The sequence below is a fragment of the Rhinatrema bivittatum genome, chromosome 1 (assembly GCF_901001135.1).
Source record: "Rhinatrema bivittatum chromosome 1, aRhiBiv1.1, whole genome shotgun sequence".
Classification (NCBI taxonomy): domain Eukaryota; kingdom Metazoa; phylum Chordata; class Amphibia; order Gymnophiona; family Rhinatrematidae; genus Rhinatrema; species Rhinatrema bivittatum.
Genome location: NC_042615.1, coordinates 504,813,732 through 504,828,214, shown reverse-complemented (window position 1 = coordinate 504,828,214; position 14,483 = coordinate 504,813,732). Strand labels below are relative to the sequence as shown.

Here is a 14,483-nt window from a genome sequence, read left to right as displayed (position 1 = left end):
AAATCATGAGGTCAAGAATGGGTAAATGTGAATTGGTTATTTACTCTTTTGGATAATAGAAGGACTAGGGGGCACTCCATTAAGTTAGCATGTGGCACATTTAAAACTAATTGAAGAAAGTTATTTTTCACTCAATGCACAATTAAACTCTGGAATTTGTTGCCAGGGGATGTGGTTAGTGCAGTTAGTGTAGCTGGGTTTATAAAAGGATTGGATAAGTTCTTTGAGGAGAAGTCCATTACCTGCTATTAATTAAGTTGACTTAGAATATAGCCAGTGCTATGACTAGCAACAGTAACATGGGATAGACTTAGTTTTTGGGTACTTTCCAAGTTCTTATGGTCTGGATTGGCCACTGTTGGAGACAGGATGCTGGGCTTGATGGAACATGCCATACTGACCCAGTATGGCGTGTTTTTATATTCTTATCATGACTCCCTGATCAAGCCAAATGGAGAAAGTTGTTATTAGACTGGATTTATAGACTGGAAATGGACAGCTGGGCCAGAATAATCCCAGTTCACTGGTGTATGACAGTCTACTCATTGCCCCTAGGATTGTTCAGAAAAGCTCATTTGTGTTTTTAGTATGTGAAAATGTTCACAATAGAAAAAAGGTAAAGATGTGATTATGGCGTGTAATGTCTGGTTAAATGCTGTGCTAATAAAGTTGTGAGCAAATGATGGTGGCGTGCCAGAGAGTACCCCAAGAAATAATAAATAAAAATTTACTGTTCCTGTTCAGACTGGTCAAGTTTCTCTGGGATGGGGCCTAGTTACACCTAAATAAACAGTACTTAACTGCATAGACAATGACAGCCAAGGATAGGTGCTGCAGTTGCTGGACTAAGTGGGGAAAGGAGCAGCAAATATAAGGGAGAATATGAGTAGCTGTGATTTGAAGGCGCTTGATATTGCATCCCAGTCCTGGTTCTGATTGAGCTGGAAATACAAAAAAAGCCTGAGGAAACTGCTGAAAAAGAGCTGCAGTAAAAAAAACACACAAACAAAAATTAAACCATGCACACGAGATGTAAAAATATATATTGGTCATAGCGGGAGGAAGCAGCAATTGGAGCGGGAGGAAGCAGCAATTGGAGCTGAAATAAAATTTGAGAGGGCACACCGTGCGCTGGGGCCCAGAGCGGATCAGAGGCCCAGAGATCTTGTGCTGTGCTTCACTAGCTTTCCTCTCAAGGACAAGATATATAATATAGCCAGGAACCTGAAGGACATCAAATGGAATAATCATCAGATATCCATCTACCAGGATCTCTCCCCGGTCACCCTGAAAAAGCGATTTGAACTGCGGGAAGTAACGGCGCAGCTGCGTGAGCGGAACATCCGGTACCGGTGGACATACCCTTTCGGGCTCACTTTCCAAGTCCAGGGTATGGGATATAAAATCACCTCTATGGACGATGCACCAGGAGTCTTTTCCAAGGCACAGCTGCCAGTCCGGTTTCAACATATCCATGACAAGCAGCCTTCACCCCAGAGGGACACAGCGCCCAGGTGGCAAAGGGCGGATAAGGGCGGAAAACAGCTGAGACGTCAGGCTGGAGCACGCGGTCCAGTGGTTCCGGACAAGGGGTGACTTTTTCTCATCAAACCTGAACGTTTTGGTGTCTTTATCGCTACATGAGTGAGGATCCACGGATTATGGTCATGCCAGCTGCCATGGATTGCACTTTGTTTTGCCTTACGGGTTTCAGTTACTTTAGATTTAGTGAGCTGTGAGAACTTTTATCACGGAGTTTGCATTCTACATGGGTCTTTTACTATTCTATGTGTTTGTTAGGTTTATTGCAGTGGGTGGGAAGGTCACAGAGGGAGGGGCACACTTCGTATGCATCGAAACAGACCTCCAGAGGTGGAGTATCCCATGAGGCCGTTTGGGGATACTATTGAATTTCTTTGGGGTTACACTGGTATATCAGGGGATTCGCAGTGGGGTACACGACTACTTAAGTGGGTGGTCACTGACCTAAGCTTGAGGAAGGTGATAGGTTTGTTTGGAGTGTCTCAAGATGATGGGATGATGGGTCAATGGTGGTGGTGGGGGGTCTGGGGTTTGACGCACCCCTTTTCTACTAGGTATCATGACGACTAAAATATTATCCCTTAATGTAAAAGGGCTTAATACACCGCGCAAGCGATCCTTATTACAGAGGGAACTGCAGAGACAGGGGGCGGGGGTAGTTTTTATACAGGAAACGCATATTCGGAAACATCATCAAAAGCTATTAAATTTTCCCCAATATCCCATTACACACTGGTCAGCCAGCACAAAAACTTCAAAATATGCAGGGGTGGGTATATTGTTTGCGTCCACCTTTGCGCATGAAGAGCTCTCTTATGTATATGATCCACAGGGGCGATATGTGTTGGTCAAAGTACGGGTGGGTAAGCAGGTCTTTACTCTAGTTAATGTTTATTTCCCTAATACACACAAAATTCAGTTCATACAGGAACTTAGGGATTTATTAAACCTTCACTATGAGGGGGAACTTATCTTAGGGGGAGACTTTAATTTCGTTCAGGTGCCCTTGTTAGACTCCAGCTCTGGAAAGACCTTAGATCCTCAAACGAGAGGGCGATGGAGAGAGCTTTTAGAAGACTGGAGCTTAATAGATATATGGCGGGTTCGCTACCCAAAATCCCGGGCGTATACCTTCTTTTCTCATGTTCACAGCACCTACACCAGGATTGATTGCTTTTTTATCTCTCAGACATTGCAGAACTCTGTTCACCAAACGGATATAGATAACATCACCTGGTCCGATCACGCTCCAATTTGGCTGGTGTGTCACCTCCAAGATAATAATAAAGGGTTTAGGCCCTGGCGTCTCAATGAGTGCTTGTTTCAGGATGATGCCTTCACCAGCCAAATGGAGACGACTCTGCGAGATTACTTTCAGAACAATCAAACTGAGGATATGTCCCCATTAGTTATTTGGGAATGCTCAAAAACGGTGGCTAGGGGGGCTTGTATTGCTAGGGCGGCATACTGTAACAGGGAAAGGGAGAGACAGCGGCTAGCCTGGTTGAAGGAACTAACTGTTTTGACTCAATCGCATAGCCGCACACAATCTGGAGCTACTTATTAGCAAATACTCCGCCTTAAAGATAAACTAAGGGCGTTGGAAGATTCTGCCATCAGCCATCACCTTATGCTTCTCAAGCAGCAATATTTTGAGGGAGGGAATAAGGCGGGAAGATACCTGGCTAGACAGTTAAAAGCGGCTCAATCTAGAACCATGGTATCTAAAATTCAAACCGCCCAAGGTAATCTGACTACGTTGCCAGAGGATATCCGTAAAGCCTTCACTGATTTTTATTCTACCCTCTATACTCGGGACCCTCATATCCACCTCGGTGATATAGAGCAGTATCTAAGTACAGTAACATTACCGGCTCTCAGTGAGTCTCGGCAACTTACTTTGGACAAGCCTATAGAAACAACTGAAGTAATGGCTGCGATAAAGCAACTTAAACCCGGCAAGGCTCCTGGACTGGATGGCTTCACGGGGGTTTATTATCGTAAATTTGCCTATCATTTAGCTGAGCCACTAACGAAGGCCTTTAATTCCCTTCTTGAAGGTAAAACCCTAACACATGAATCTAATACAGCCGGGATCACCATACTGGCCAAACCGGGCAGGGATCCCACCAAATGTAGCTCTTACCGCCCCATTTCATTAATCAATATTGATTTGAAGATATTGGCCAGAGTACTGGCTGCTCGACTTAATGGGGTTCTTCCTGATCTGATACATAATGACCAGGTGGGTTTTGTCCCAGGACGCTTGGCCGCGGACAATGTTAGGAGGATTGTTAACATCGTTGATATAGTCCGGCAAAAGCAAATTCCAGCGGTGCTTTTGGCATTAGATGCGGAAAAAGCATTTGATCTCGTCCATTGGGAGTTCTTGTTTCAGGTGTTAGGAAAAATGGGTTTCGGGGATACTTTTATGATGTGGATCCGGAAGCTTTATGAGCACCCCTTGGCTAGAGTGAAGGCTAATGGTGGGTATGGGCCCCCTTTTGATATACAACGTGGAACAAGGCAAGGCTGTCCATTATCGCCGTTACTGTTCGCCTTGTTTCTGGAGCCATTTGCTGTCCGAGTGCGGGAGGCCAGACACATTAAAGGAATTTGGGGAGGCACTGTACATTCCAAAATATCACTTTTCGCAGTTGATGTTATGTTGACGCTCTCTGAACCGGAATCTTCTTTGCAAGGGGTAATGGCCGAACTTCAGGGATTCTCGGCTGTCTCAGGAATGCGAATTAATTATGATAAATCCGAAATTCTTAATTTGACTCTACCCTCTCCTACAGTGAACAGTCTTAAACGTCAATTCCCCTTTCTGTGGGCTTCTTCCTACTTGAAATACCTAGGTGTTAAGATTGGATCCCATACCAACCAATTGTTTGATTTAAATTATACTCCTCTAGTGGCCAGTATCCGGGAGAGCTTGAGACGGTGGGACCGCCAAGTCTTCTCCTGGCTGGGGCGGTTAGCGATTGTTAAGATGAATGTTCTCTCTCGTTTCTTGTATTTCTTCACTACTATCCCTATTAGCCTACCTGCTGTACTTCTCAAAAAATGGCAGCAACTCCTATGTGGTTTCATATGGAGGAAAAGGTCGTCCCGGGTTGCGAGGTCTACTCTTTATTTGCCTAAATCCAGGGGAGGCTTGCATTTGCCTAATTTACTGTGGTATTATTACGCTGCACAGTTACGTGCCTTAGTGGCTCTACATGGAACTAGGGATCTCCCCCAATGGGTCAGGTTCGAACAGGGGTTACTAGGGCCTTTTCCGATTGCTGCATTACCATGGCAGCCCAGCACCTCATGGGACAAATTTGACTACTACCCATACGCATTGCGTACCACCATGCAGATATGGCACCGCTGGAAACAGGTGCTGGTAGGGCCCGAACACCACTCCTTGCTGACTCATTTATTCACCAATAATGTGGTGCCCAATTCAGAAAGGTCAGTGGGTCTTCGAGAATGGCGGAAGACTGGGGTCATACGTTTGGGACATATAATACAGCAGGGTAAAATGCTCACTAGACAGCAATTAAGTGATTTACACCCAGGCCGTACCATAGATTTTCTGTTATACGCTAGGGTCTCGTCCTTCATTCAGACCGGTGTTCGGCGGTGTACTTTGCGACTTACAAATACACTGTTTGAGACCTTATGTCAGCATGCTCCGCTTATTAAGGGGATTATCTCAAAAATCTATACTATGTTTAACAATAAATCATTGGGGGTACATAAATATCGGGCTTTATGGGACTTAGATTTTCCGGAGTGTCTGGGGGACAGTGATTGGGACCTTATTTACACCATGGCTAGCAAGTGCTCCATATCTGCTGGTATACAAGAAAATTGTTATAAAATGCTATATCGGTGGCATTATACACCACAAGCATTACATAGATTCTACCCACATGTCTCAGACCGATGTTGGAGGGGATGTGGAGCACAAGGTACCTATCTCCATATCTGGTGGACGTGTCCTCATATACAGGGTTATTGGCAGGGGGTGTTTCAGTGGATCTCACAGCTGTTTAATATAACCTGTGAGGCACATCCTTGGCACGTGTTGCTAGGCGTGCCCATGGCGGAATATAATACACACACACAAAAGCTGATTTTACAAGTCTTTATTGCTGCCAGAACCGAGTTGGCTTCATATTGGAAACAAGTAACGTTACCTACGCTTGCAGCAGTACAGCGGCGATTATTCTCATTATACCAATTGAATAGGCTCACAGCGGTTCATCAGAATCGTACATCTTCTTTTCAGGCCATTTGGGACCCCTATTGCAAATGGCTTGATAAAAACAATACCCTCTAAAGCTTGCAGATTTGATTGTATCATACCACTTCACCGCCTCATAGAGTAACTTACCGTTCTTACTGTACCATCCACTCACAGGATATTAACCTAGGAAACCAGTGCGGGGAGGGGGGAGGGAGATGGGGGGTTTGCATGTTTATATGTTCACAACATTTACGTATGTTAGATAGCTCTCTTGCTTTGGTTAACACTGTAGTCTGTTTTTGTTCGGGCTGTTCTGTCACTTTTGGACATTGTTTTCCAACGAAGGCTACTTATGTTAATTCTAGCTCATGATTGATGGTGTATAATGGTTGCAACCTGTTGCTTGCCTGTCTATTGCATACTGTATTGTTCTTATGGTTTGCAAATAAAAACAGATTATACACAAAAAAAAATATATATTGGTCACAAATCACTTAGGACAAGAACAGAAAACTATCAATCAAGACCCACAACTCATCTCGGATGTCCTTTAGGTAGCCAGTCAATGCAGTAAAACACCTGGGAAAGCTGATGCCATTCTTGGATGTATAAGGAAAGGTGTCATCAGTGGGAAGGAGATGGCGATATCGCCCTAGGATAGATCGCTGATAGGGCCCACTTTGTCTAATGTGTTCATTTCTGGAGGCTGCACTCTAAGACATTAAGAGGATGGAAGAAGTTCAGAGAAGGGCTATTTAATATAGAACACAAACCCTACAAAAAGATCCTCAAAATGTACTCACTGAGGGGGAAAAAAAAAAGGGGGGGGGGGCGATATAACAGAAATATAAATATTTGACAGGCTTCAGTAAAATATAAGGTGAAAATATTCTATAAAAGACATTTTAGGGAGAAGGGTTATGATGCTGTTTGGGAAGAAGGTTTAGAAGAAAAGAAAAAATACTTCTACACTGAGAGAGGGTAGCAGATGGCTGGAATAAGCCTATTGATAGAGGTGGTCTCAGTCAGACTTGTGACCGAATTTTACAATCTGCTCGGGACAGAGACAGTGCATTGGTGTAAGGATGTGTACATGGAGCAACAGGTAGAAGAAATAAGGGAGGGGTCTTGCTTATTAGCTCAGTCAGATGGATCTTTAGGGCCAAAGTAGGGAGAATACAAACCAGGGGACAGAGATTGCCAATACACTTGATTTAGGCTTCCAAGAAGGCTGGGATAAAAGGCCCAAAGCAGCCATAGGTACAAAATCAATGAGCGTGGAGTGGCTGGATGTTTGACAACAGCCTCACATGTTTGGTTACTGTTTGGATTATCACTATGGTAAGACCTGGGTGTTCTATTAAGTATGGGATTCATAAGAACCAAAAAGGAAGATGACCACCACTGCAGTCTGCAACTCTCCCACCTCTACATTTTTTTTTTTTTTTTTTACTGTCCTGTTAACTGGAAGTTTATTGTCCTCTGCTCAATTGCTTTTTTTTTTTTTTGTCCAGTTTCCTCCTGCAGTTTGGTCTTCCATCTCAATCTGATCTGGCCCATGCCAGGTTATTACACCCATTTATTTACAGCTATCTGGGTTTGTTTCCCCGTCCCAGTTTTTAATGCCTCCTCCTTAGCTAGAGGCCACACACCACTGCTTTCTTCAGAACCTTGTACATGTGCACCCAGAGTTTGACTAATAGATAATGTCATTGCACACAATGACTGGTACTCCCTCCCCTCTCCATCTCTGCAACTTTCAGGCCCCTGATTGGAAATCAAACTTGCATCTTTGCATGGTAAGATGCAGCAATGCTTCTGGGCTGACTCCTCTCTTCACACTTTTGATAGTGATGCTATGAAAGTGGTTGCTCTGAAGGTTCATTGTGGAGAAAATGCCAGGACATATGGTGATGCTACTGCTGCTGGGAATCTTGTGAGATTTCATTGGTCTGCCACCTGTGATGGGCAATGAGGGTACTTGAGGGATCCAGACTGATGAATAAGAAACAGGATCAGAATGGACAGGGGCAAGCATAGGTTCCCATTGGTTCAGGCTAGCAATGATGTCACAAATAGTATCACATGTACACGCTGGCTTCCGTTTCACTTGGGTTAGTAGTGATGTCACAGATTTTGCCTTTCCTTTTTATCACCACTTCTTCAGAAGTGAGCAGAGCAGAACTACGATCCCTCAGCTGTTCTATCTGCCTTTTCCTCCCCAGCTCTTCAGGAACGCTTGGAGAAGGAGCTAGTGGAGGGGGGCAAGGTGAATGGACACACGTCATATGGCGCCGCCATAGCCCAGCCCATGAGTCAGAGTACTGGAGAGAAACATGAGCAACCAAGTGGCAGCCCACCCCCTACACAATTGGTAAGAAGGGAAAAGCAAGTAATTATTCCTGTCCTGTCCCTGTGGGTCTGACCTTATCCTCCCTGAGCTTTGTCTTTTTTTATTCCAGGAGGAAAGGAAAAGTCCCATACAGGAGCAGCACTGGAAAGAGTTACAAGGTAGGAGCTTTGCTATGTCACTTCTCGCAGATAAGCAAACTGCCTTCCTAGCACTGACACATGCAACCAGGCACTCTCCGAAAGAGATTCTGGCCCCTTCCTCCTGTGCTGTCTGCCATTAACTTTACTTTCTCCTCTTGCTTTCAGAGGTGGAGCTGAAGTGGGAGATGGAAAAGGTAGAGAAGAGGCTGCTGAAGGAGCAGCTGCAGGCATTAGAGGTGAGGGAAGCAATTGGTTACACTGCATTATCCTCTCTGAACGGTGCAAGCTGCCAACTCATTCCTTAAGAGACATCCCTTGCCATAGTTATTGATGTAATAGTGTGTACCAGTCGGCAGGAGTTGACACTTTTTAGAAACATTAGCAGAATCTGCTCACAGGGTACCTACAAGTTCTGCTGATAAGTTTACATACCACTGGCAGAAATGTAAGATGTGTAGCATTTTAAGAAAACATGAGTGATCAGACTAAACACATCTGTTATTTCTAATGTGTTTCAAATTAAAACTATTATGCATCACAGAATAGCACAATCATTAAACAAACCATATCAGTAAGGGGAATAATAAAATGGTCCTGTTCAAAAGTTTACATACCTTTGAATGTTTGGACTGATTATATACTCAAGTTGACACACACAGGTTGATGGCATTGAAGGGTAGGTATCCACACCTGTGCCTTATTTGATTGTAATTAGTATCCGTGTATAGTCCATGAGTTTCTTAGCTCTTGAGAAATGTGCATTTCATCCAGGACTGCACAGAACTGCTTACTGAAGCACAAGGAAAGCAAAAGAACTGTTAAAGGATCTGTGAGCAAAAGTAGTTCAACTTTATAAATTAGGAAAAGGATATAAAAAGATATCCAAAGATTTGAAAATACTAATCAGTACTGTTCAAACTCTGATCAAGAATTGGAAAATTATGGGTTCTGTTAATACTAAGGTAGATCAAGAAAGATTTCAGACACAACCTCCAGGAAAATTTGTCAGGATGCAAAGAAAAACACACAAGCAACGTCTACTGAAATACAGGCTTCTCTGAAACAAAGTGGTGTGGGTGCTTCTGCATGTACACTAAGGAGATACGAACAAAAATGTGCTGCATGATAGAGTTGCCAGAAAAAAACATTGCTGCACCGATGCCACAAAACATCCCACTTACAATATGCCAAACAGCAGCTACAGAAGCCTCAAAACTTCTGGACCAAAGTAATTTGGAGTGATGAGACCAAAATTGAACTTCATGGTCTCAACCATAATTGCTATGAAAAGAAGCACACCATCTCTACCGTGAAGCATGAGGGTGAATCTCTGGTGTTTTGTGGTGTGAGCTACAGTGACACAGGGAGTTTAGTAAAAAAAAAAAAAAATAAAAATGCAGTATCGTATCAGAAAATATTGGAGAAGAATTTACATTCATCAACCCAAGAAGCTGCGCATGTGGCGCACTTGGACGTTTCCAAAATGACAGTGATCCAAAACATAAAGCCAAGTTGACCCGTCAGTGGCTGCAGCAGAAGAAAATGAAGGTTCTGGAGTGGCCATCACAGTCTCCTGACTTCATTGAGCCACTTTGGGGAGATCTCACATATGCAGTTCATGCTAGACAACCAAAGAATTTACAGGATCTGGAGGTCTTTTCCCTGTACGTACCCGGATCTGTCTAGACTCCTGGGTTTTGTCTCCCCTCCAGCAGATGGAGACAGAAGTTTTAATGGACTCTGCCCTATACCCTGAGGTGCCACCTAGAGTCTGTCAGTATTTCTCTGTCTCCAGCAGATGGTGGAGGTGCAAACCCTTTAGTCTGTACTTAGTTTAGTGCCTTCTGGTTGTTAGATTGACTTAAAAACAAAAAAGGCAGATTGGATATCTTTTAAGCTTGATGAACAAAAAATCCAAGAATAACTAGTATACAATTATTGTCCAAAAATCAACTAGTTATATTAATAATTTGCTGTCAATTACCAATTTATGGATACACAATCCTGTAGCTCTTACTGTTAAAAGGATCAACTTTATTAATCTTATGAAAAAAGACTTAAAAGGTTTTTTGATTATTTTAAATTTTTTGAATATTTTTTTGAAAAGGGGGAAAAGTTCTCAGTATTGGCAAAAAGATCAGATTGTCTCAAACTTATAAATGGCCAATTATTCCAGTCACTGGTCTTATATGCCCTTTATATTTTTGTGTTTTACATTAAAAGTTCCTTTTAAATTTCTTTTATTTTCCTTTTGTCATCCTTCATTTCTACTTGTACATAGTTGATTTGTGATTATTCAATAAATGAATATTTTCACCACAGCAAATAACCATTTCACGCTGTAGCCCTGCTTCAATCACAGACGGCAAACCATTCTGAACTTAATCAACTGAGCGTTACTTGACACTGTTGAATTTCATCCCATTTAATAACCAGAAGGCACTTATCTTTCTGCTTGCTCTTGGCTATTAGTTTTTCTGATGGCAATGCCGTGCCTTTCTCCATTCACCGACAGATTTATGTCATTGTAACTGCTGCCAATGTGGCTGTTTCGCTCGGGACCCGGCAACTAAGAAAGAGAGTACAAACGAAACTAGACCGCCCTGATGCAGCATTAAAGCGAAACGTCAACCTCGTCAGTGGTTACACTGACATAAATCAGTCTGTGAATGGAGAAAGGCACAGCATTGCCATCAGAAAAACTAATAGCTGAGAGCAAGTGGAAAGATAAGTGCCTTCTGGTTATTAAATGTCAGGATGAAATTCAACAATCATGTCAAGTAACGCTCAGTTGATTAAGTTCAGAATGGTTTGCCGACTGTAATTGAAGCAGGGCTACAGCGTGAAATGGTTGGTTATTTGCTGTGGTGAAAATATTAATTATTGAAGAATAATCACAAATCAACTTCGTACAAGTAGAAATCAAGGATGACAAAAGGAAAATAAAAGAAATTTAAAAGGAACTTTTAATGTAAAACACAAAAATATAAGGGGCATATAAGACCAGTGACTGGAATAATTGGCCATTTATAAGTTTCTGAGACATCTGATCTTTTTGCCAATACTGAGGTCTTTTCCTCCTTTTCAAAAAAATTTTCAAAAAATTTAAAATCAAAAAACCTTTTTTTCATAAGATTAATAAAGTTGATCCTTGTAACAGCAAAAGCTACAGGATTATCTTTTAAGCCTCCCAGGGGGTTGTCAGGTCCTGGTAGGACCATCCCCCCCTGGTATTGGAGGCTGAGAAGAGCAGAGGGTTGAGAACCCAGTGACTGCATTGATCGAGGATGACACCGGGGAGCCCGGGTCACTCACCCTCAACAGGAGGAAGCTGAGTCCCCCTTTAAAAAAAAAAAAAACCAACCCCCCCCCCCAAAAAAAACCCCCAAAAGAAATATTTCTTTAAATTTCTGGTGTTTGCTCTGGCCCAGCGCTTCCTCCCTCCCCATCGCTGCTGCCGCCGTGCCGTCCGACAGCGATCAGCTGAGTTCCTGATCGATTTTTGCTCTGCTGCTTACCTCCTGATTCCTGGGCTCAATTTCGTCCGCTTATGCCGCGTGGTGCAGCCTGCTCCATCTGCGGGAGCACGCACATCTTTCTCGGGCCAGCATTTGCTCTGAGTGCCTCTCAGGACGCGAGAGAACCTTGGGGAAGGCATGTGCCGAAAAATCGCGCGACAGCTGTCTCAAGAAGTGCCACGAGCCTGGGAGGCCTGAAATGCAGCGCCAGTCCTCAGACCTGTCAGTGTGGGAACTGGGACCATCTTGAGGGCTTTCAGAGAGCAGGAGAAAGCTGCGCTGGGGGAGGGGAGCTGCTCTCCACATCTGTCACCGCAGTCTGGAGCCTCTGCGGGGGGGCGCTTTTACAGGCGGATGAGGCGCATTCATCGGTTGATGACCAAGGGAAGGACTCTGAGTCATCTTCCTCATTCTCCGCCGAATTTGTGTTGTTGCTACACAAGGCCTTTAAGGCCCAGAAAACAGCGAAGCGTCGGGGGGGGGGGGGGGGGGGTAAGGTCCCTTGGCCGGCTCCAGCGGTGTCACATTCTGAAAAAGGGGCCGCCTCGACTCAAAAGCGTCCCTAGTCTTCGAAGGGAGTAGAAACCATAAAGGCCAAAAGTCCCCTCCGGTCCATCTCCTATCAGGACGACAGTTCTTCTTCCGACCAGTCGGAGGATGGGGAGTCCCCTCAGAAGGATCCGCAGGGTCCTGATGTGGACCAGGATGCGCAGATCTAGGCCTCCAAGCAAGGGGGCACTCCTACACTCGAGGGAGTGTAGGAGTGCCTACACTCGAGGGAGGGATGACCCCAAGGTGGTACACTTATTCCTAACGGATGAGTTGGGGCTGCTCATCCCAGCGATCCTAGAAGAATTGGGGATCGAAGTCCCTCAGGAGGATTCTCGGATGGGGGGCAGTGGATCCAGTCATGCTGGGTCTCAAGGGTTCTGCTCGGTCTTTTCCTTTCCATATGTCGGTTACTGACTTATTGTTTCGGGAGTGGGACACTCCAGATTTAGGATTAAAGGTCAGTTGCGCTATGGACAAATTGTACCCCTTGCCAGAGGACTTGCTGGAACATCTGAGTGCCCAAAGTGGATGCGGCAGTCTCCGCAGTAACAAAGACCACTATCCCAGTGACGAGGGCCACGGCCCTTAAGGACTTGCAGAAACGGAAATTGGAGTTACACCTTAAGAAGATTTTTGAGGTATCTGCTCTCTGAGTTTGTGCGGCTATGTGCAGTAGCTTTGCACTCAAAGCCAGCCTCTGCTGGGTGCAGCACTTGCAATCGGTAGCATCTCTTTCCGATACAGAAGCAGTTCAGGCTGGTTGTCTGGAGGCTGCAGTTGCTTATAGTGCTGATGCGCTTTATGATCTGCTCTGCTCTTCGGGCAGAACTATGTTCTCGGTGGTCTCACCTCACAGACTCCTCTGGCTCAGAAACTGGTCGGCGGATGTCTCTTCTAAATCTTAGCTGGGATCCTTGCCTTTCAAGGGGAAACTGCTCTTCGGGCAGCAACTGGAGAACATGATTAAGTCTCTGGGAGAGAACAAGGTCCATAAGCTACCAGAGGATAAGCCCAGGTCCAGAGGATCCTTTTCCCAACGTTCCAGGTTTCGGGGGAACTGTTTTCGTTCTTCCTGGTCTACAGGGTCCTCCTCTCGTCAGGGCCCAGGCCGGCAACACTCCTGGGCCCTGACGAGAGTCCTTACGTGGCCAATGTCCTGGTAGAGATGGGGCCCCACAAGCACATGGCACTCAAATCCGCTCAATGAAGCGAGGCCGGTTCACCCCTCCATTCCAAAAATAGGGGGAAGGTTGTCTCTTTCTAGAGGAGTGGACCAACTTGACCTCAGATCAATGGGTCCTAAATATAATAGAACACAGCTATGCTTTAGATTTTGCTCGGCCGCTCTGGGAATGCTATGTGGTGTCCCCGTGCTCTTACCATCAAAAATGTCAGGCAGTACAAGACACCTTACGACGTCTACAAGACCTGGGTGCCGTAGTTCCGGTACCCACAGAAGAACTCAGGTGAGGTCACTACTCCCTCTACTTCGTGGTACCCAAAAAGGAGGGCACCTTCTGTCCCATCCTCGATTTAAAGAGTGTCAATCGAACTCTGAAGGTGCATGGAAACACTTTCACATTGCTGGGGTGGACAATGTGCAGGCCAACTTTCTCAGCTGCCACCAGTTGGATCCGGGAGAGTGGGAACTCTCAGAGGCTTTTAATCTTATCTGCAACTGCTGGTCCAGACCCGCCATGGACCTCATGGCGACGTACCGCAATGCCAAGGCTCCTCAATTTTTCAGTCGACGGGAGCCAGTAGCAGAAGGGATAGATGCTCTGGTCCTTCCCTGGCCAAAGGACATTCTGTATGTCTTTCCACCGTGGCCATTGGTTGGCAAGGTTCTGCGCCACATCGAGACTCATTCGGGCAAGGTGATACTTGTGGCGCCGGAATGGCTGAGGCGTCCATGGTTTGCGAACCTCCTGGCAGTAGACGGTCCACTGAGGTTTCCTCCGTCTCCGAATCTCCTGCGACAAGGACCAGTTTGTTTGAGAGGCAGATCGCGTCTGTCTAGCAGCATGGCTTTTGAAAGGCGGAGATTAAAGAGCAAGTTTTACTCTGTGGTGAGTGCCATGCTCTTACATTCCCGAAAGACTTCTACCTTCCGGTCGTACGTTAGAGTTTGGGGT

At 45.0% G+C, this 14,483-nt stretch overlaps 1 protein-coding gene across 2 annotated transcripts in view; it reads left to right on the top strand.

Annotated features, from left to right (window-relative positions):
• Window positions 1-14,483, top strand: part of GRIPAP1 (GRIP1 associated protein 1) — a 364,281-nt gene that overhangs the window by 85,752 nt on the left and 264,046 nt on the right. For both annotated transcript variants that reach the window (XM_029610458.1, XM_029610468.1), the window contains exons 7-9: window positions 8,011-8,159; window positions 8,248-8,296; window positions 8,444-8,514. In XM_029610458.1, the coding sequence (XP_029466318.1) occupies window positions 8,011-8,159; window positions 8,248-8,296; window positions 8,444-8,514 (269 nt within the window). The remainder of the gene's footprint in view (window positions 1-8,010; window positions 8,160-8,247; window positions 8,297-8,443; window positions 8,515-14,483) is intronic.